Source organism: Acomys russatus, chromosome 1, assembly GCF_903995435.1.
Source record: "Acomys russatus chromosome 1, mAcoRus1.1, whole genome shotgun sequence".
Lineage (NCBI taxonomy): Eukaryota > Metazoa > Chordata > Mammalia > Rodentia > Muridae > Acomys > Acomys russatus.
The window spans coordinates 14,717,506-14,741,622 of record NC_067137.1 but is presented as its reverse complement, the minus strand read 5'-3'; the positions used below and the strand labels follow the sequence as shown (position 1 = coordinate 14,741,622).

The 24,117-nt window shown below is 41.2% G+C and overlaps 1 protein-coding gene across 1 annotated transcript in view; it reads left to right on the top strand.

Moving 5' to 3' along the window:
* Qpct (glutaminyl-peptide cyclotransferase) overlaps window positions 1-19,761 on the top strand; it is a 30,860-nt gene extending 11,099 nt beyond the window's left edge. Inside the window, exons 3-7 of the mRNA XM_051166030.1 lie at window positions 4,551-4,829; window positions 12,252-12,428; window positions 14,218-14,317; window positions 16,026-16,142; window positions 19,512-19,761. Of these exons, the coding sequence (XP_051021987.1) occupies window positions 4,551-4,829; window positions 12,252-12,428; window positions 14,218-14,317; window positions 16,026-16,142; window positions 19,512-19,657 (819 nt within the window). The 3' untranslated portion in view covers window positions 19,658-19,761. The remainder of the gene's footprint in view (window positions 1-4,550; window positions 4,830-12,251; window positions 12,429-14,217; window positions 14,318-16,025; window positions 16,143-19,511) is intronic.
* The last annotated feature ends 4,356 nt before the right edge of the window (window positions 19,762-24,117 follow it).

Below are 24,117 nucleotides of genomic sequence, written 5' to 3'. Positions count from 1 at the left end.
CCTGTCCTAAGAATTTCCTTAAAAGGTCCTAGGTTCCTCACCAGGAAACAATCAAAGTCTATGATACTCACCTGACTTAACTTTTCCTTTTTTCTCACATTATTGGCTTGGAGGGTCATTTATACTCAGATACATGTATATATACTTGAGGCTTAGGTTACTTCTTTATGGACTCTAGAAGCCCATAAACACAGTGAGCATTGGTGAAACTTTGTCTTCTATGGAATACACAGTATACATTGGTATTGTTATGATTTAAAACACATAATTCCAGGAACTGGAGAGAGCTCAGCAGTTAAGAGAACACACTCTTCTTGCAGAGGGCCAGAGTATGGTTCCTAGCACCCACATCGAGTGGCTCACAATTGCTTATAACTTCAGCTCTAGGGAGACCCAACACCTCTGGCCTCACATGCCCACACCCACATATAGACACATGCATGAACAAAATAAAAATTAAAGAGAACGTTCAAAAGTATCTAAGCATTTTACTGAGTCTACAACTATCTTGACATGGAAGAAACAAAGAGGAAATTTATTGACGGTATTTTAGAATGTGTTGGGCACTAGGCAGGACTGCCTGCATGTGGCTGGCTTGACTAATGTAGCAGTAGGTAACAAGATTTTCATGTTAAACCTTTTATTTAAGGTCGCCCTTCCCAGGAGAGCGATCCCTGCCCCTCCCCAGCTACTACAGGCTCTCCTCAGTTGATGGCATGGATACAAGTAGAGAAAAATTCATCCTTCCTTGGGGGGATGTCTACTAGGAATTTGACCATGCCCCAGTGAGTATATGAACAACATAAAATAGACTTGCTTTTTCCTTTTTTGGGGATGGAGGAAGACTGAGGAGCAGGAAGATGACACCATCAGGGTGCATGATGTGAAATTTCCAAATACTCAATTAAACAAATAATAAAAGTGAAATTTTACTTAAGATGTTAGGTTTTTATTATTTTTAATAAGAAAATCAGTGTCATCAGTTTTTAGTGACCTTCCCTAAGTTGTGGAAGACAAAAGGCTTCTTCATTTGAATGGAAAAGAGACAATTATTATGATGGGACTGTGCTAAGGATCTTAAATTGAGTCGGATCAGAGCCTTTCACTCAGAGCCAGATTCAAGCAAACATTGCTCCTCCTAGTCTCTTGGGAGCTAGGTCAGCTGTTCTGTAGTTCAGAGACCACAGGGTTATGACTGAAGAGGATTCTCAGACCTCAGAGTCCTGAGGCCTTGATACAAAGTCAGTTTGTGGGTTAGCTCTTGTAGTCACAGTAAAGATACACTTTGCTATGAGTTCTTTTGGGGATACAGTGTTTTGGAGAGTTGTATCTTAAAACTTGCATTTACGATCCTTGATCCGTGAACCTCAAACTGACTATTGAATTATTGCAATTTTTTAAAATTTAAAGATATAACTTGTTACAGAAAAGATATAACTTGTTTATAAAACAAATAAATTGAAATCACAAAGGTAATATAGTAAATTCTCACGAGGGTCAAGATCCTTTTTTCTTTCTTTCTTTCTCTCTCTGCAGTCACCTGGCTCAAGATCCTTTTCCTTCCTTTCTTCCTTCTTTCCTTCTTTCCTTTTTACTTTTTTATTTTTAATTTACTCACTTTACATCCTGATTGTAGCCCCTTCCCTGGTCACCTCCCGATTCCACCCTCCCTCCCTTGTAACCTCTCCCTTCCTCCCCTAGTCCTCAGAAAAGGGGAGACCTCCTCCCCTAACATCTGACCTCAGCCTATCAAGTCTCATCTGGACTGCCTGCATCTCAAGACCCTCTTCTAATAGACAAACTAGATGCCTAGTGAGTGTGGAAAGTCAAGGCTGAATTGTAATGAAATGCATGTATATTGGTTAATTTGTGGTGCATAACAATGGAGTATCTTCAGCTCAGATTCCTAGAGCCTTGTGCAGGGAAGAGCCTAGAAAACAGTTCTCTGGAAATCCACTGTGGCAAAGTCCGAACCTCAACAATAGGACGTTTGTAGACTTAGTGCAAATCCTGGCGAATCTAATTCCTCACAACAGTCCTGGTCTACCAATGGTGTCACAATTTCTCAGACACTCAAAATTAGAATATGAATCTAATTACAGTAGACCTAGGACCATTCATTAATGTTATCCTAGAATAACTTCCTTGCCTCACCCAGAATAAGAATGCTAAATAATAGTCTCCTCACCTCCCGGCCCCTCATCATTCCTGGGGGGCTCAGATTTTGATCCCTCTGATTCAAGCATGAAACGCTCTTTAGACTTTAGGAATAGTGTGGTAAAAGCAGTTGCTTGGGGGAACCTCCTTCAGAGACTTCTGGGAGAGACTTGGAGACTAAATAAATCTGAAAATCAAAACCACCACGGGTATTGGTGTTTTAATTTCATCCTAGTTACTAAGATTAAAAAAAAAAAAGTGTTTATTTTGCACACAAAAAGGTTACTTCAGAGACAGCTCTTTGGGGCTCTTGTTGATTTTTTTTCTTGGAGGTCAGTGTGCATATAGATGTAAGAAACCACGGCCAAGGGTGGGGACACTGAGTTGAGAAGTGAGGTTCCGGCTAGGCTTCTGAGCAATGTTACCAGATAACCTTTCACAGATTCTTTTAAATCCCAGTTCATTGCTCCGCCTACCATCAGTGTTAAGAAGATGTTCTCTGGAGCGGTTTGTCATCTGGACACCAGATGTTCTGGAGTTAAAGCCTAAGGATAACGCATTTTTATCTTCTTCACGAAACTCATCTTCGAGAGTTCTCTCTAGTGAAACAGATAACGATCTGTCTTGTGTGATTTTAAATGCTCTCATTACTGCCCCACACTCACTGTTATGCTTACGTCCTATTCCCAACTGTGAACAAAGCACAGTATAGGGATTGTGGGGAACAACAAAATAAAAGAGATCCGAAAGCCGGCTGTGAAAAGGCTTTAAGTGTTTCTTTTGATGAACTGAAAGAGACATCATGTCAAGTACTAGCCAAAAAGGAAGGTAAGGCATGCCATGTGCTGTTTAGGTTAAAGTCTGCCAAGTGTACAAACCAAAGGGATTGGCCTGTGTATTCAGCCTTTTTAAAGACCGATGGTGTGACACAGAGCCTCCACCCCCTCTTCTCTAAGTTCCCTTCTCCTTGGAAGCTTCCTGCTATAGTTTGTCCAAAGTCAGAATTTGCCTCTGTGTCATGTTACATCAATGTGCTGTAGGCCACACAAGACTTGGCCGGAATAGAAAATCCTCTGTTTCTTTGGGAGAAAACACCCCTCACATTTACTTCCAGCTATTGTGAGTTATTTGTTCCTTTTCTCAAGGTCCCTCCTTTCTAGATGTTAATTGTGGGACAAACTGTCGTTCTTATAATGGCTAATTTGTCGTCTGAGGGTTAAGAGTGTTTTTAATGAGGCATCTTACAAAGATGAAAATGATACCGGAGGGGAATAAAGAAATACAGTAAAAGAAACAAGTCCAAGGAAGAATGAGGATAGGGAAAAAGCAAAATGAAACAGCAATGAGCTCATTCGTAACTTCTCATGCCATAGTTTTTAGACTCTTAAGGAAGACACTTTCAGTTGCTGGCAAGGTGGTCCTTTCCTGCTTCCTGTTTCCGGCCCCTGTCACTGTGCTGCCCAGAAGGCCCACAGTGGCAACGAGGCGGTGCTGAGAGATTCCTCTGGGCTACAGGTCTGGACCTACGTTGGATACGGGAAAGCAAGCTTCGGTCCGAGTTGCTTATTGATTCTCACTGTAGGTATGGCCTGACCATACCCCCATCCATCTGTTGCTGTGGGAACCTTTTCTATAACCATCAGCAGGGGGCGCTAGTATCTCCCGCTAGTATTCACTACACAGGAGGCATTTGCAGAGCGTGGGGCACATCCTATGTGGTCAGCATATGCACACACCCATCCACAGCTGCCCAAAGTGGAAGCTTCTAGACAGGATACGCTTAATTTCTCAAACAGACCACCTCAGCATCTTACAAATGTCAAAAGTGGTCTTTAGGAGTACTGAGCTGGATATGTCCCCTGACTGGATGTGTCCATGACAGATTATTAAGTGGGCAGAACAAGGGGAAAATATTATATAAAGTAGGCCACCTTTCTATGAAAACCCCACACCCCTCCCTCAAATATGTGTGCTTTTATGCTGGTGAGGTTGGTGCAATCAAAGAGGAGTGTGCAGAAAGATCCATATCAGATTGCTAGTGCTGGTAAATATTGACAACTGAATGGGATGGATAAGTAGGCAAAAGGTTAGGAGTGAGGGAGATTAGCCTCTTCTTTCAATGATAAATTGCTGTTGATTAAAATAACAGCTAGTAGCGCTGTAACTATCAGTAAGCAGGCAAGCATGTATGCCATTAATCCCAGTGCTTGGAATGAAGATGATGATGAGGATTAACATAAATTCAATGCTAGCCTAGGGCCTGACCGGATCTTCATTTTCCAGTCCAGCCTGGGCTACAGAGTGAGACTTTGTTTCCCAACAACAACGAAAGAAAGCATCATATAGAGTTTTAGAGACACAGCTAACCAATGAAAACCATTTGTTTTGATCAGCACATCATGCAGCGAATTCAGAGACTTCAGGCTGAGTGGGTTGTGGAAGTCGACACCTTCTTGAGTAAGACACCGTATGGGTACCGGTCCTTCTCCAATCTCATCAGCACCCTTAACCCAGAAGCCAAACGACACTTGGTCCTCGCCTGCCACTATGACTCCAAGTATTTCCCTCAGTGGGACAGCAGAGTGTTTGTGGGAGCCACTGACTCAGCTGTGCCGTGCGCAATGATGCTGGAACTTGCTCGTGCCTTAGACAAGAAACTCCATACCTTGAAGGTATCTGCTTTCTTTTTGTTGACTCCTAGGATTAAAACAAAAACAAAAAAGACCAGTCAGTAGCAACTCCATGAAATCTAGAATCCTTAGAGCGGGAAGGTCATTTGGAAATCAAAATTTTGGTGTGCGTTTTAAAAAATGCGTTAAAAAAATGAAAAAATGAAAAAAAAATGAAATTGAAGTAGTATTATTTGGACGATAACATGATTTGAAGTGTCTACTATGGGCAATAGTTCACAGACAGTTGATAGTATGTTCATTCACCAACAGCTGGTATCTCAGATTTGAATATATGTTAAAATGAGCACAACACTTCTTTGCAAATGATGAAATAAGAGGAAAGCTGGTGCTGGCTTAAGTATGTCTATTTTGTTTTATAGTGAGAAGTGCTTATTTCTTCTTGTTTACACAGCCGTGAAACATCGCAACCTTCGGCTGGGAGAGAGGGAGGCTCTGGAATTGGGGGAGGGCTGTGGGTAATTCAGACATACCTCGATGAAAAGCACATGGTAGAAACGTGTTGTTGTTGTAGCTGTGAACCAGGGCTTCATTTTACACAGCATAGCAGCGCTTTTGTTCTGCCTGGGACTCAGAATGCTTGATTCTCAGATTTGATTTCAGCCTCTGTGTTCAGGGTGTATTTGGGGGGAGAGTTGCTCAACTAGATGCTCAAACTACTGCCCATAACCAAGTAAACATGACAAAGCAAACACAAAAACCTGCTTCACAGGCAGAGAGTGCTTGCCCCCTACCCTGGGCTTCAGCTTTTGATACAATGAGAGGAAAGAAATAAAAGGTTTATCTTGTAATGGAAGTAATAGAGATATTTGGTTCTGTTTTTGCTGGATATGCTGAACTTGAAGAAAGCAAGGATTGTTTATAGCCTCTTAATATCTTTTTCACATTTTTATTCTTGGGCCTTCTATAAGGCCTTTGTCCCAGGCCCTGCCCTGCTTTGAACTGGTAACCATTCCTGAGGGAATTTGTAAGCAGACAAGACATTTAGTGTTTAATACTTACATTTCTAACAGAAAGACATGGAATAGATGAGGTGAGACTTAAAGGCATATTTCTGCTTGGCGCACACATTTTTTTCTCTGTGACCCACTTGCCTTCTTTCTGCATGGCACACATCTGCTTTGGGTATAAGAAATGGAGAGAGCTAAAGTGGGTGAGGTGGTCTGATGATCCTGTAGTCCCAGCTCTGTAAGGCCGAGGCAAGAGGATAGCCATCATTTGGAGGCCACCCTGGACTACATAGCAAGTGCCAGGCAGGCTAGGCCCCACAAAAGAAATAATAATTGCCACAATAATGCCAGTAAGCGTAAAAAAAAAAAAAAAAAAAAAAAGAAAGAAATAGAACTGAATCATTGAATGGAAATTCTCTACGTTATTGATGTCAATGTATGCCTTTTCTAAATTACCTTTTTCTACTAGCGATAAGTGGTGATGCTAACAATTTTTAGAACGGGCTAATGTTGAATGCAAACTGTATCAGATTTATTTTCAGGTATATTTGAACTGAATTTGTGGGATATAAGTTCTTTAGCTATCATGAATTGTGAAGGAGGTGGCGGGAAGTGGTCTGGATGGTAGCCTGGATAAGTGTTCTGACTCTCTGCGGCCTTCCTCACCCGTCTCCAGTAACACATACCAATCGCATAGTGACATCTCATACCTGGTAGCTTTGCTGTATCCTCCCGCTGTAGTGGGTTATACTCCTATGTCCCCTGACTGTGGACTTCTTATTTATTTGTCTTGGAAAGTGAGATGGTAGGGATGTGACATGAGGCGGGCATATGCTTGCCATCCCTGTCTTTGTCATCAACATGAGAGGGGCCTGCTGGTCCCAGCAGGAGGATAAGAGACATGTGGACTAGAGCCAACCTCACCGACAACAGAGAAACACTGAGCTGCTCTGGCTAAACTCAACAAGGGTGTCTTCATCCTTGGACGATCCACTTGTGTCCTGTACCCAGGATCATGCATAGTTGTTTCAAGCCACTAATTTGGGGGTATTTATTATATTTTACTACTGAGGTGGTAGCTACATTGCAGAGCCTTAGATTAGGAAACACCATGGAAATTTGATGCTCTGTATTCTACAATAGCCGAACCTATGTAATATTACTACCCAAACCTTCAAAGCCAAGTTGGTGGGACACACCTGCAATCCCAGCTACTCAGAAGGTTAAAGGTGGATTGCAGGTTCAAGGTTTGATTAGACCACAGAAAGGTCAAGGCCCACTTGAGCAACTTGTTTAGTCACTGTCTTAAAATAAAAAAGTAGGGCTGAGGCTGTAGAACTTTACTTACATGCAGGAAGCCTTGGGCTCAACCTGATTACTGAAAAGAAAACCACTAAAATACCAGGCCACAAAGATCCTCCACATGTCTAGGTATCATCCTAAATTAGTAGAAACTGACGATCATGGTTATTTTTCTGCCAGCTCTAAAAAGAAACAAAAAAGAGCCTCTTGCCTTGTGGAGCTTAGGATCAGTATCCACGAGGCTCTAGTTCTGTCCAAGCAAACCTATGCTGAGAGAATGGGATGAATGAGGAACTACTGTTTGCTGTCAGCTGACTGCTGGCCTTCCAGTGAGACTCCTGAGCTCTTAAGCTTGAAGGAAGTGAGAACTGCCTCTAATTGCTTCTACCTTGGACGTGGACAGAAGATCTCTGTCCTGGGCATGGCCAGAAGGCATCTGCTTTGGGCATGAACAGAATGCTTTTGGTACCGTACAGCCTGATTCTGTCCTCTTGGTTCATGGTTATGTTGTTTTACTTGGGGGCAGTAACAGCTCTCTTTTGTTTACGGCTAGAAACTTAGGCTTGTATATTTTCTGATGAGAAAATATACTTAACTATGTAATGCTTATTAAACCTTCAAGAGCATTTATGCTTAATATTATTGGGAGTAATTAGAGATTCAAAGTCTAATGAGCTCTCTTTTTTGTGGTCTAATTAAAAAGCAATACTAAGACAATTTAAATGCTTAGCATACAAAGTTCTTTACTTTTCAAATGATACAATCTTTTTTTTTTTAACTGAGTGTGGGGGCTCACATTTTTTAATCTCAGTATTTGGGAGGTAGTCAAGGCTAGTTTACACTGGAGTTCCAGGATAGTCAGGGCCATAACATGAGATCCCGTCTCAAAAGCAAAACAAAACAATCCACAAAGAAACAAACTGTTCTGTTGGTTCGGTTTCTTAACAATTAACCTTTATTATACAGCCCAGCTAGCTTACACAAGAGGAAAAAAAGGTTAAAGGGAAAAAAGAGTGAACCTTCCGGTATGCATTCCACGGGATGGGTCCCTAGGTGTCTCTGGTCTGTGCGCTGATCCGGCCTGTTTGCTGATCCTTTTTCCCATCAAGCCCTGTCTCCACCTGCTGCTCCTCTCTCTCCTCTCGGCCTGTCTGTCATATGCAAGGGGCAGTCTCCCTCTCCCATTGAGGGTCCATTAGAAACACAATAGTCCAGGTGGAGTCCCCAGGTCCGATTCCTGAATTCCAGGCCCAGGATGGCTCCACCCAGTCTATCTCAAGGTTAATCTCAGGGAGTATCCATGGTGTGTCCAAGGGCAAAGCCCGCCAAGACTGCTTTCACCTGTGACAAAGCTTACAATCCTTCCCACATTGTTCAAAACCTTGCTTTCTCTTTCATCCAGTATCACTCTAAAGCAACCAGGGAAATGCTATCTTTGAAGAAACTAGGGGACATGTGCTAGTGGGAAACACCAACATGGAGACAAGAAATGGATGTCATAGCAGAGTGAAATGGAAAAGCTCCAGAATGGTCCACAGAGTCTCTTGACAAAATCCTAAAGGGTAGGTAGTTAGAGACATGGAGCGCTTAGGAGGGTAGAAGTGAGGTGGGGGTGGTGTGTGTGGCACAGTGAGTATAAGGAACAGACGCATGTATAGATTTCAAATCTGTGCCAGGCAGGGAAGCGAGTATCTCACTGCCTCTCAGAAACTTTCTAAAGAAATTAAACCAAGGATACTTTGGTCTTGGGAGGACAAGCTACAAAGGAAGGCAGTGATGAGGAGCCCTAGGGAGATCAAGGAGTTTCGGTGAATATCATGCTGAACAGTGAGGTCTTTAGGCTTTCTTCCATTTCTAGCACCAGAAAGTCAGCAGCAGACAGAGGACTGGAGGGTCTGTCTCCAGAGGATGCGGATGCCACAGAAGAAGATGCCAAGGGAGACATTTGGCAATCTTAAATGAGAACACTGAATAGACACCAGATTGCTCTGGAGTGACTGCAGTAGAGCCAACCAATTTGTGTCTCCAGTGAACATTTTAGTACCTTGTTCTTCAATACAAATGAACACCAGGTGTGGCCAGATACTGGAGAACAGTTTCAGCTGTGGAAGAAAGCAAGGAAAACTAATTATGCAAATTGAAATGAAATTGGAGGAAATAGAATAGTGCAAGGGGCAGAAGATAGCTTGACACTACTTAAAAAATCCTTAGAGACAAAAGAATTTATATTCATGAAACAAAACAGAGTGTTCAATAACAGAGTAATTGCATCATAGTGAAGAGCTCTTAAAAAACTGAAATTAAAAATACTATTTTTGAGAACGGTACTAAGAACATAGGATTCTGGAGTAGATAAAATATCTTTTCTAGAAATGAGAAAACAAAACAAAGTGAAATGATGATGAGTTCTTTTGTGGGATCATTCCAGGCCATTTAAAAAGTAGTAAGAGTGAATATGACACTGGAATTCCCAATAGAAATCTTGGGAGCTAGAAAATAATGGGGTTGTGCCTTAAATATTTTAAATAAAAAAAATCTGTTGCCACATGAAACCACAGAATGAAGACTTTTTTTACATGTGTAAAATATCAGCAATCTTCACTCTCACGCACTGTTTCATTTTAGAAGTCTTGTCTAAATTTGCTCCAGCAAAAGTAAGGGGGAAAATTCAGGAAACAACAGATGATAAAGTCCTGGGGATCTAGTTACTGGAGAAGAAGACAGAGGCCACAGGGTGGATGGAGGTGAAAGGTGACTAGAGATTAGGGCAAGTGAGCAGCCAGCACAGGCTGGAACAAGTAAAGGGCAAAGGCTCTAGAGGGCTCTGGGAAGAGTACATCCGTACAGAATAAAACCAACTGGCTCTCAGGATCAAAAGTACCCAAGATGTTTGACAACATAACTGTGGGGATGTATCAGGCAGAAAGAAAATTAAGCAAATGAAGAAGGCAGACATGTGATTAGGAAAGCTGGAGAAGCACCAGTTATGCTGGATGCCGTCAGTAAGTGAAGGACGCTGAAGACCGAGGGTTGGCTTTTGCCTTTAGCAATGTATAGGTCATAGGTGTTCTTGACAAGATCAGTTTCAGTAGATAGAGGAGATGAAGCTGAAAGGGGTAGTCTTAGGAACAGAACTCATAGAAAGCCTGGGGGGGGCATGTTTCACTTGGTAGAGTTCTTTGCCTTACATGCTTGGAGCCCTTGGTTCAACACCCAGAATTAAAAAAAAAAAAATATATGGAGTGCAAGAATAAGACTTAGGCACAGTGCAAATATAGGACTTTTCCAGTGAGATTTTCTGTGAATAGGAAAAAAGCTCAACAATCAGTGGAGATTGCAAGTCCATAGAAATATCCAGTAGAGACAGAAAACCTGATGTAGGAGAAAAAGTGTTTGGTAAAGCAATGCCCTTGAGCAGACAAGAGGAGATGGAATTTAGTGCATACGTGGAGAGATTGGCATCTAATGAGGCTGGCAAGACGAAATCAAGGCCATCACTCGGGAGCAAGGATGGGTGACTTTGAGGAACTGCAGATTAGGGAAAGGAAGAGTGTGAAATACTCAGTGTGAGTGTGGATGAACCGAGAAAATACAGTATGGCTTCCGGTTAACACAAATAAAAATTTTGTGGTCATGGATGTCAAGCTAGCAAACGGTGTGGTTGTTTATTTCTTCTAGTCAGGTTTGGCATCTTGAGAGTAGTCACAGAATAGATGGAGAATGCTACTCCATGCTATTGCTATTTGTCCGGTGAAAGTGTGACTAAGAAGAGAGGGGCAAAGGAGCAGACCAAGAATTTGACCAGACATGGAGCAAATAGGGTCATTATAGGAGGGTTAACTGTGAAGAGGTGAGGTTAGGTGGCCTTCGGGATTCTGGTGAAGATGAAGGACCTGGGGATTTGAATACCCAAAGGACTGATCTGTAGAAAAGAGTTATAGCCAGACCAGCTAAAAAATAAAACCTATACCTTTTTAGTTTCTCAAATACTGTCTCTCTCACAAAGCCTGGATTGATGCCTCTGGACTCCATTTCTCGTTTCCCCCAATCTTCAGTGCATGCGTGTTTTACACTTGAGCCTCTTGCATATTCCATATGATGCTCATCTATCGGTTTTATCTCTCCTAACTCTTAAATAATTCTGTCTGTGCCCCTACATCATTCCGAAGGAAGACTCTTTTTTTTTTTTTTAGTATTTAACATTCTTTTTTTTAATTTCAATTAAAATTTTTTTTTATTAATTTATTCTTGTTACATCTCAATGGTTATCCCATCCCTTGTATCCTCCCATTTTTCCCTCCCTCCCATTTCCGAAGGAAGACTCTTGAACCTAGAGTCTCAATAACAAATTGCAGACTTCAGTAAGGCAAAAAGGTACCCCGTTGTTTTAGGTTGGGTTCCCAGGAAACAAGATGGAACATCATCTGACAAGCATTCAGGTCAGCGAGTAGGGAGTGGCCTTGTATCAACAGTGGCAGCAGGGAGAGGGATGAAATGGGATTAGGAGGAAGGAACAATGGAGCTGCAGTTCAGGTTTTACAGCAGCCTTAGTCAACCTCTGGGGAGAGCAGTGGAGGTGGTGGCCCTGTGGAAAGGCCCAGTGCTTGAACAGGTAGTCAAGGGACACTCCCAAGAGGTGCAGCCCGGGAGAGGCAACACATCCCGTGGAGGGGGAACCCTGGTGTGACACAGTGTTCCCCACAGCATCCTAAGTCTAACAGCTTGGGGGGGGGTGGGGGTGGGGGGGGTGGGGTGGAAGGGTGGGGGGGTGGGAGGGGGGAAGCAAATGCAAGGCATTTCACTTGAGGAGGAGCGAGATTTGCATGGCGCGATGATGTTTGAAGTGTAACTACTGTGAAGTAACCTCTGGCATATCTTCCCTCTCTTGGACATCTTCTCTTCATGGAATATCTGCCTTTTTGCCCAGTTACTAGGAAAGAATGTGAAGGTTTAATTGACTGGAGCATCTTGCTCCTTTTTTTTTTTTTCCTACTGATGATCATCATGAACCCATCTTGAAGATATAATGTTCATAGATGTCTTTGAAAACAGTCTCAGGTCAATATGTCCTCACTAAGTGCTTTATAATATAGTCAGGGAGGGAGAGTTTCCATTGGGTTTGTTTTGTTTTTCAAATTGTTCTCTTTACCAGGATGCCTCTGGGCCCCAGCGAGATCTCTCACTCCGGCTCATTTTCTTTGATGGTGAAGAGGCTTTTCTCCACTGGTCTCCCCAAGACTCTCTGTATGGGTCTCGGCACTTAGCCCAGAAGATGGCATCGAGCCCTCACCCTCCTGGATCGAGAGGCACCAACCAACTGGACGGCATGGTTAGTAATGACCTTGGCTCTGTAGCTCAGCCTCTGTCTGCGGAGAAAAGGCTTCGAAGACCAAGTAAAGGCCTGAAAGTGCCGTGGAATCCTCAGAGCAGTGTTTATTGTAGAACATTCCCTGGCAAGCTCTGGATTTTTGAGGAATCCCAGAGCTAAGAAGAATGATTCTGTGTTACACGCTGTGTTTGGCTGAGCTTAATTAAAATGATGTGAAAATCAGATTAAGGAGCTATTAGATTCAGTGTAGCTCAGTGAGAGCACATCCCCCTAGTACTGTGTACTACGGAGAGAGAGAGAGAAAAAACCTTTTTCAGTCAAGAGGAGGCACGAAGAGTGAGGACTTCCCCATGTGTTTAAAGCAGTAGAGCGACCGCAGTGTGGATGCTTAATTTGATGTAGTAGGTTGACGTGGCGTTTATGACGTAAGGGTAGAGACATCTTGAGGATGCCTTAAAATCCTGCTATTATTAGGAAGTGGGTGCAGCATCCAACCTCCATCCATCCTCATCTAAGTGCCCCATCAGTGCACATCCTCCTGTGACTCTTCTCACACTTGATCTCCACTCTGTCACCAAGTCCTCACCAACCCCAGCTTAGAACCTTCTGCTACCCGTGGGACTTTGTCCCTCCCAGTGGTCTCCACTTATCTCTGACATTCCCTCTAAACCTTCCACCCTGCGTTCATGAATCCCCATCGTTTGTCATGTGACTGACTGGCCTGCACCCTATGAATCAAATGAGCTTTCCCTCACGCCTCTTATGTGAATATGACTTTCTCGGGTACACTGCTGGCTTGCACTGAGACAAAAGACATGTAGTCAGTATTTCACTCATTCACTTGTGCCCAAGTGGCTCAGAAGGGTTCAGGAAAATGAGGAGAGGCATAGAGAATTAGTAGTTATTTATCAGTCCAGATATATGATCCACAGTGATGGAAAGGAATATTTATTTCTCAGACAGAGACTCAGCCAATCTAATGAATATGTTCATATTTCAAACAAGCATTTTTCCAAATGAATAAATATATATTAATTACATATGTGCATAAGTATATATCACTCATGTATACTATGTCTTTGGAATCATGAAATCTGAGAATGTTTACCCAGTATGTCAGATTTCACACTAGGTAGTTACCCCCAAATTATTTCACTTACTTAAATTGGGAGGGCTTAATCTAGGTGGTGGCTGTCGGGGAGCCCACAAGCTTGCTGGTGTTTTTTGGCTCTAATAAGCTAAGGAACATTGGTTTAATATGGAATGGTGTAACCTGGAGACGTTAGAGAGTTGCTGGATCGAGCTCCTTGTTTGCTACACAAAGTAATGGCGATCCAGTAGCATGGTGCATATAGTTTCCTTTAAAGGAATTTTTTCATACATGCTATAGGAGTCATAGCTTCTGCCCTCATGTTCCCCTATCATTACAAACTAAAGTTAAAATGCCTAATTATAATGGCATAGACAATTAGACTGGTTCAAGCTCCCATGTGAACATAAAGCAAATGAATTCTTTTTCAAGCCATGAAATATGCATCGAATCTCCCTTTCTAATTTTTCTTGGCTATGTTCATTTGGTGTATAATACACTGCTGTTTATTCACATTGCAAGATTTTAAAATGTTCTCTAAAATCATTAGCAAATAATGTTACTAAACTCTTTGTTCCCTTATATAGCTCTCCGTGTGATTCTCGATTATTAAAATGTATTTACTTTTGACCATTCTTCTCTACCAATGGGTCTGAAGCAAGCTTGGGTGACTGACAAAGCAATCTTCTTCTCCCTTAGGATCTGCTTGTCTTACTAGATTTAATTGGAGCTGCAAATCCAACATTTCCCAATTTTTTCCCCAAGACTACCAGATGGTTTAATAGACTTCAAGCAATTGGTAAGCACCACAGCTATTAAAGAGCAAAATATTGTTTCTTCCTTCTGACAGGTGCTACACCTTAAAATTCAAAATTGATAGTTTAAATGTGCTATTTAAATAAATAACATACCTCTCTGGCATTGTCTTACCCTACCAGTTTATTATTTCTAATTCTTTAGCAGGCCTAGATTAGTTTCCTAGTCTATTTTGAAATGCAAACATCAAAACACCACATTTCCACCTCAATTTTGTCGCATTCTATATTCTTCCTTTGTCTTTTTTCCCCCCAAGGACTCCATGTGGTCCCCTTATTTCCTTTTCTAAAATGCACACATCATTAAATTGTACCTTATTGTGATTAAAATTCATTGTACTATGCTCCTTCATGGTACTTACATATTTAACTAATTGTATAGGAAAAATTTATTAATTGTATAGGAAAAATTTACCTTATGGCTAAGGAAATATAAATATTGATAAATAGGAATATTATATTTTTGTGCTAGTTGAAGCTTTCTCAGTGTTCTTAAAATTCCATTACACTTGCTTACTAATTGGTATAGTTTTTTTTTTAATGGTTTTTTGAGACAGGGTTTCTCTGTGTAGCCTTGACTGTCCTGGACTCACTTTGTAGACCAGGCTGGCCTCGAACTCACAGCGATCCGCCTGCCTCTGCCTCCCGAGTGCTGGGATTAAAGGCGTGCGCCACCACGCCTGGCTTAATTGGTATAGTTTTAACCCTTGAAATTTAACAGTCACAAAAACGAACAGCTATCCCAGGGAGTTTTATTTCCCTGTTTTATAATCTCATGATCTCTTATCATCTTGAACAAACCACACATGGGTTATGTATAACATGAGTTACATGTTACCAGATAACAAGAGCAAAGGGTTATATCAGTCAGTGGTTCTCTACATTTTGTACAGTACGGAATCCACTGAGTTCATATTAAGGCATGGATTACTGGGCTGTACCCCAGAATTTCTGATTCATTAGTACCAGCTAACTTGCATCTCTAAGTCATTCGCAGGTGATGCTGAAGCCACTGGAACTACATCTTGAGAATATAGATCATGGTAGGTCATAGTAGGTGTCTTTCCCCCACAGAGTGGCCAGTTGATGTACTTCATCTTGCTCTGCCTGTCTAGTCCACTTTTTAGCCCCACAGCCCTCTGCAGGGATTCCCCAAGCACCATCTGTGTCTATGAGCATCTGCACCTGAGTTTTCCCAACACCCTTGACTCTTATTTTCTCCTTCTCAATCTCCCTATCGTTCTGCTGAGCGTCTGCTCTTTTTTTTTTTTTTTTCTTTTTTGTTACATATACAGTATTCTCTGCACCAGAGGATACTGGTGGGCACCAGATCTCCTTATAGATGGGTGTGAGCCATCATGTGGTTGCTGGGAATTGAACTCAGGACCTCTGGAAGGGCAGACAGTGCTCTTAACCGCTGAGCCATCTCTCCAGCCCTTAGTGTCTACTCTTAAGGAGGTTTTCACCAGCAACGCCAGAGTCACGTGTGGCTTTGTTTCTATTCGCCATCACTCCAAAGTGTGCCTAGGTGCAGGACAGGCACTTGCCCTGTTTGTGCCTATGTTTGTTGATACGTATCTAGAGAAGAATTCCTTGTGTGGTAAGATTTCAAGCTCCCTGAATAAGGATGTATTCTGAGTCTCCATCAGATAATTTTTAGATGTGCATCTCCTGTCTGATTGCTGTCTGCAGAACAGGAACTCTATGAATTGGGTTTACTCAAGGACCATTCTTTGGAGAGGAAGTATTTCCAAAATTTCGGTTATGGAAACATTATCCAGGATGACCACATTCCATTCTTAAGAAAAGGTAAATCTCTGTGTGCGTGTGTGTGTGTGTGTGTGTGTTTGTATCATTGTGCACGTCTGTTATCTCTACTGTGCCTATCATATTTGTTATATTTTATGTGCACTTTGGAAATTTAAAACAAAACCATTTACACATTCTTTTATTGTTTAGTTTTATTATTATATGTTAATTGTACATAGTGCTCCATTATGGCATTTTATAGATGTATATAATGAAGCTTGAACATATTTATTCCTTTGCCATTTTTTTTGAACCTTCCCCTTCCTCAAATAATCTCCCTTCCCCTTTCATGCATTTTTAAAAAAATGGCTCAGGGGGTTTCATTAGGGTTGCTTACAGGAGCGCATACAGGAGGCTATCAGAGGAGCATAACAGTACTGGTAAGGACACCTTACCAACAGGTTCACCATTGAAGCATATGCCTCTCCCTCCGCCCACAGCCATTATAACTATGTATAAATCCTCAGAGAGGGGTGAGGCCTTATGGGACTTTTCGCCCTCCATGACATGATGCTGTGGGCCCAATCTCACGAAGATCTTGGAGAGGTCATGGCTGTTGTGAGTTCAAGAGTGTAGAGGCCATGTCCTGCTTGCATTTCACACTGTTCTCCCCACCCTTCCCCTGTGTCTTCCATCGTTTTCATCCCTCGTGTTTGATGCTCACTGGGCCTTAGATGATACAGATGTCCAAGTTATGGCTTAACATTCAACAGTCATTTATTCTCCTCATTTTAATCAGTTATGGGTCTTTACAGTTACTGTTGCCCAGTGTAAAAAGAACCTTCCTTTTTTTTTTTTTTTTTAAAACTCTGCTCCCTGGTGCCCTTACACAGCTTTCTTTAATGGTGAAAGTTTCCAGGTCTCCAACTGCTGCATGTGTTTGAGAAACAAATTAAACATAAGTAATATTGGTGTACTTCAAGTCACTAAGCCCATGCTTCCTTAGTTGACTCCCTTCCAAGCTTGACTGAATTACATTTATATATTAGTGTTTTGACACATATAAAGTCTTTTAAAAGATCTAAAAGTGGCTGGGCATGATGGCACACATCTGTAATCCCAGCAGTTGAGAGGCAGAGGCAGGCAGATCTCTGTGAGTTCGAGGCCAGCCTGGTCTACAGAGTGATTCTAGGACAGCCAGAGATATACAGAGAAACCTAGTCTGGAACCACTCCTTCAAAAGATCTAAAAAAAGACACTAAGTTAATTTGAATGAGAATTTATCTGTAAGAGGAAGTATAAATATTTTGCTATAAGTTTTGGGTAACATGTGTTTTCTGGATATTTATCTACAAGATAAATGTTAGATAACTAAACCAAATTAAATAAGAAGGAAGCCATCTAGACACACCCTCACCTGGTCTATGTTGGTGTAGCTTGTAATGCATTAGCATCCCCTACCAGGTAACTGGACATACTCCTAACTAAAAAGTCCCACTTCCACCCAAGAAGCTATTTGAAATTTATATCCACTGGGAGCGGGGAAAATAATTTTTTTCCCCAGTGGAAAGACACTGGGCAGTCCCCATTGGCCAACACAAATAGACTCCATTTTGAGTGTGTATGTGTGTGTGTGTGTGTGTGTGTGTGCTCATTTTTTGTTTGCTTGTTTGATATTTTTTTGCCTTTTTGTTTGTTTTGATTTTTTGAGAGAGAAAGAGAGAGTCAGAGGCAGACAGACAAACAGACACACACACACACACACACACACACACACACACACACAGAGAGAGAGAGAGAGAGAGAGAGAGAGAGAGAGAGAGAGAGAGGAGAGAGGGAAGAGAAGAGAATGAAATTGGGAGGGTAGGAAGTGGGAAAGATCTTGGAGCTGCTGGGGAAGTAAATGATCAAAATATATAGTATAAAAAATTAAGGATGATAAATACAAACAAAATGGAATGAAACAAACCCCCATCCCCTTAGCAGCCCTCTCTCTTTGAATACTTAAATGAAATGATAGAGCCCATTATTGTTCACTGGCATGGAAGAATTTATGGCATGGAACGTTCCTTTCCTAGTCTTGCCCTTTTCAGTAAATGATCTACATTTATCCAGTTGCTCAAGGCAGAATACTGCGAGCTGTCTTTAGTTCTACCCTTTCCCTGAGTTCCACCTCTATTTCATACACATATTTGTGTTTAAGTCTTCAAGATGACATCTATGCTGAATCTCATATACAGCACTGGACTTACACAATATTCCCATTTCCCCCATTAGCAACAATTTAGGAGTGATAAGAGTCATTAAGTATAAAAAAATCAATTAATTTGGTCATTGTGTCATTCATTCATAGCTTTTCTTTTCTCATGAAAGGCATTCTGAATTTTTTGTTTGTTTGTTTTTTGAGACAAGGTTTCTCTGTGTAGCCTTGGCTTTCCTGAACTCACTTTGTAGACCAGGCTGGCCTCGAACTCACAGAGATCCACCTGCCTCTGCCACCTCAGTGCTGGGATTAAAGGCATGCACCACCATGCCTGGTGGCATTCTGAATTCTTGATGGTATCTTTGTTTCTCTATACCCATAATATAGTTAAGAAATCTTAAAACCCACTGACATTCTGTCTTGCCTTGCATAAAGTTAAGTTATATTCTTGCTCTTCTTTTTTTTTTTTGCACATGAATAAACTCATCTTTTAAAAATGTAAATCAAATTATGCTAATACTGCTTTAAAGCTCTAGTGGTTTGCTGTCTTACAGAGTAAGATGGAAAGTGTTTACCATGGCCTAACATGACTTCTATTTTCTGATTCTGTTTCAATATCATCTCCTACTTCTCTTCTCACTTCTTCCTGTGCTCTCCACTCAATGGCCATCTTAGTGTCCTTTGCTTGGGGCAAGCCTCATGACCTTTGCTTGCACCTGGGGATATTGTTGCCCATGGTGAGCTGATTCCTAGATCTTTGCCTGGCTTGCTTTCTCTTGCATTTGTGCCTCTAGTTAAATGTTATCTTCTGGTTTTAAATAGCCCCTCATTCAGTTCCCCTGACCGCTTTCCATCCTTATCCTTATCCCTCATTTTGTTATTTTTTAAAAAAGCTTTAGACTGCCTATGATTATGTCTTGTATGGTCATGCTCATGTTCCCACTAGAATATAAACTCTACATAGGCAAGTCTTGCCTTTTCACTCCCAGAACAAGAGCTCTCAGGCAATAGGTGCCTTATCATCCCTTACTGGATTAACTGACGTTTGTTTACAAGTCTTGAAGTAATCATGCTTCAAATATGAAGTAAAAAATAAAGATGTCCACGTGGGACAATGAATTGTTAAGTGTCTTATAAGATACAGAACTTCTCTGCTTACAAAGGCCACTTCCCAGTTGGCCCATGGGAAATTCTTACTAACGTACCAGTCACTCATCTCCTGTTAGGTGTTCCAGTTCTTCACCTGATAGCTTCTCCCTTCCCTGAAGTCTGGCACACCATGGATGACAATGAAGAAAACCTGAGCGAGGCAACCATTGACAACCTAAACAAAATCATTCAAGTCTTTGTGCTGGAGTATCTTCACTTGTAATATTTGAATTTAGTTTGGGGTAGTTGTTTCTGTATCAACTTCAAAAGTCAATACGTTGCTTAAATAATCTGATTCCAGATAAATGTTGTGTGTAAAAGTCTGTCCTATAGGTTTACTTGCCTTCATTACTTTTCATCTAGAGACAAGAAAGGAACATATAAAGAAATAAAAAACACGTAGTTTTTGAAACTCCTTTGGATGAAAACTTTAAAACGATGCCAGGTCCATTATCAATATCATAGACTTTAAGCAGTGCTTAAATACCATGCTGTTGTACAATAAATAGTGGTAGTTTTATATGTTTTGTTGGATAATGTGTCATATAATATGTAATACAGCAGATATGTATTTTGAAAGCTCTTAAATTTCTTCAAGAAGCTTTGTGGAGTTTATTTCTTGGAAATTAAAATCTGAATTAAATGTTATATAGTGAGTCTTGTTCTCCATTTCTATAAATGAGAAGCATATGTTTTAATGCATGTTTCAATTTTCTAGACTTTTACACCTTTAATTTTTTTTTCTGTAAAAATGATATATTCAGTAGCAAGACCATTGGAGAAGGGTACCAACATATAACCCCAATATGTTAACAGAGTCACTATTGCCTCTTTAGTTCGGTATACAGGTATAGATACAACCAAACTATCTATCTAATTTTGGGGGTTTCCCTGCATAATGTATTTATAAGGTATGTATTTACTGTTTGCATCTTGGATTGAGATAAAAACAGAAAAAGATCACTAAATGTTCCCTCAAGAGCTAATGTTAAGGTATTATAACAGTAGCATATGGTGCTTGTTTTGCAATTAGGTATTTTGGTGTTTGGATTTGGTAGATAGTAGCATTTTCTTTTCTGGAGACACACAGGCATCCTGGATAATGTTTAGAGATAGGAAACAATTATCTATAAGGAACAATCTCGATCAAATGAATACTTAGGGAAATTGCTCATTTCATATAAATGAAGCTAGTCGGAGTCATTGTTCTGTGTGCTCCCTGTTCAGGGAAGACGTAGAGCACATGCTCAGTGTTCTGTGTGCTCCCTGTTCAGGGAAGACATGGAGCACATGCTCAGTGTTCTGAGGGCAGTACAGAGGGACTAGCTGGGTTAGGAAACATTGTTGGTTTTAAGTTTAATCACAGTGGAAGTAATGAAAAATAATTCACTTGCTAAAATATAAGTTCTAGGTAGGACAAGCAAAACATATAATTTTAATTATGTGATTGAATAATTATATACACTGACATAATTACTATGATGCATAAAATATTGTAATTTCATATTTTACACAATTAGATTTTTCTAGGCTTTCTTTTTATTTTACAATGCTGTTCCTAAGGCTATAAGGGATGTTGTGCCTTTGTAACTTTAAACTTATTTTATTTTATGTGTACGACTGTTTTTCCTGCCATGTACACCATGCATGGGCCTGATGCTCTGCAAGGTCAGAAGAAGACATCATATCCTCTGGGACTGTTACAAATGTCTTTGAGCCACCATGTCAGTGCTGGAAACCAAACCTGGGGCCTCTGCAAGAAAAAGTGGTCTTAACCACTGAGCAATCATCCAACCTCACTTAGCTTAAAAATTAAAAAAAAAAAAAAAAAAAAAAAAAGCATAGTCTCATTTATGCCAGGCTGGCCTTGAAGTCACTGTGTAGGTGAGAGGACTTTGGACTTCCTGTTATCTTCTTTGCATCCCCGAATACAGGCTGAGGTTACAGACACATGCCATTGCACGCAGTTTATGAGGTGCTGGGGTAGAACACCAGGGCTTTGGGCATGCGAGGCATGCACTCTGTTAGCTGACCTATCTCCCTATCTAGAGCCAATAGGTATCAAGTGATAATTTTAGGCGACGGACGATGCTGGTAGTGCTTCGTGTATTTTTGCCAATGCAATCCTCACAGCACCTCAAGAGGTACATGGTGTCGTTACCATTACTTTATGGTGCATAGAATAGTTAGTTAAGCGTATTCCTCAAAATCATGTAACAATGGTAGAATCTGGATCCAGGCTTTAGAATCCGACCTTAAAGCACACACATATTCTGTGGTCTAGAACTTTCCACAATACTGTTAATGTTAAACAAAGTGACGGTTGCATGTTGAACATTTCACAGGGTGCCCCCTCATTCTCGACCCTTTTTTTGCTAAGATTCGCTTTACAGTGTTAGCCATCAGAAGCACGTCATCTCTATGCAGATTTATTTCCACGCCATATCAAAGGCTATTTTTTTTTTTTTTGCACCAGCTCATGTACAAAAGAAATCAACACAAGTGGTTCCAGGGCAGAGGAATCTAAGCCACAAAGCAGGATTAAAGGGAGCTCAGTTTTCCAGATTAATTTTTGTTAATATGACAGAAAAATAGTTTGCGGAAGATACATTCCTTTTTTCACACCAGGAACTAAGCTGCTGCATTGATGAGGCATGCTTTAAGCCATAATAGGCAGCAGGAGAATACATTTAGTCTGGAATCTGAACTTTAGTTGACAGAGCTGCACACAGAATTAAAAGCCAAGATGATAAGCTCCTTTTTGAGGCAGAGTGAAATTAACAGGCGATCTACTATAATCTGTTGAGCTGGCATTCATAGGATTATTTTTAGCGGAGGTTGGAGGATATGTTGAAATGGGATACGGGGTGGGGGAGGTGGGAAAGCAAAAACATAAGCAGCTTAATGCAGTGAAGGCTTCCCTGCTTTGCAACAGCGCCCTGCTTTACTTCACCAAGAGTCTGCGTGACTCTGAGGGAAGCAATCATGATGTCATCAATAGAGATGCTTTGGGGCGTGAATTTTGATGGTAATCTCTGAAATAGGTTTTGGGCAATTCATGCCAGTCAGAAACATTACCTTTTGAGAGTTACAGCCCTTAAGAGAACAACTTGCCTACGAGTGTCGACCCTGCAGTACGTATGGCTATTTTTTTTCCTGCTTCAAGAGAAACAAGTTCAAAGGCAAATATTCATAAAAAATAACTTTGGTATCTAAGAAAAACATCATGAGCCTGTTATTGTAGCTTGAGGGCTGTGGCTGGAGGAGAAAAGGCAGATCCTTACGATGAAGAAATGCTTGAGACAGAAGAACAAAGACCATGTTTGCAGTCTGGGCTCCAGCTCCTCAAACACTGCACTTCGTGAAGCTTCTGTCATTCATCAAAGAAACACGTTGATTACAGTGTCCCAGCAAAAAAATCATGTGAAAAAGCAGAACGTTTGCCCATCAAACCAGCCCAACTGGAGATTACTTAAAGGGGAGGTGGGTAGGATTCTCGGTTCTTCCATTCTGTGGTAGTTCCCTGGGAGCCTTGGCCATATTCTGCTCTGATGAAAATAGCACCTCAGTCTCTTTGGGAGACTTAAATGGGAGGAATGAAGACATAGCGACCATGGGAATAAAGAGAAGACGAGGAAGCCTATTTGGTAACTTAAAGGCAAGCTAATGTGGGCCACCACTTAATTTGTCTGTTCACGAAGGTGGGTGTTCTTTACAGCCACTCTTCCTGCCTGCCTTAGGCTTCAAAGATGAATGTAAGAAAACTGAGGTTTCTCTCAGTTTCAGGGCTACTGTTCCATACAGCCTGAAACTGTACAAGTAGTTTTGAAGTGGTTTACTTATTTCCTCCTTCAGTATTACCTCTCTGACACCCACAATTTTTCTTTTTCAGCCTTCAAAATGTCAAATGACTATTCCCCCGCATGGGGCAGAAGTCATAGTATAAATTCACCACCACAGAGAATTATTGGTTATCTTATTGGGTAGCAGGGTGGTATCGGGTACTCCTCAAATCCTCTTACCCATAAAAATAGGATCCAGACTCCTGGCAATAGATCCAACAGCCAAAAAATTAGGACAGTTCTGAAGCATGCTAGATGAAAGGACTGCCTTGTGCCATGGCAGGACCCCTCAGCCTCAACTTGGCTGGCATGCTCACGCAATGTGAAATCATTATGTCATGCTCACGTTTCAAAGGCAATGTATGAAACATAGCCCAGCCTCCCAACATATCCCAAATTGGAAGTGGAGAATTTGAGAGTCAATATTCATGATCACACACTTGCTAAGAAGAGAAAACACAGTAGCATAAAGAAAAACAAAAGCGAAAACAACCCCCCACCCTCAAAACACTTAGTGTTACAAACACTACGAAGGTAGCAAAAGTAAAAATTAAAACTGGTTAAGTATAAATAACATCACCCGGGGATGTTTCCATCTCTCACCTACTTAGCGCCATGGGTACAAAAGGTCCTTGGCCTGCATGGACTTAGTACTTGTGGGTTTGGCTAAGCAAGACTGGCATGTAGCAAATCAGGTTACTGGAGAGGTCAGTGTAGAGCTGTGAATGAGGGGTGCTGAACCCCAGCCATGATTTACTGCTGTTCTTATGATGCCTGCAGGAGCTCTTGGGCCTATTTTCCTGTTAAAATTAATTCCATACCAGTCCTCCAAACTATATTC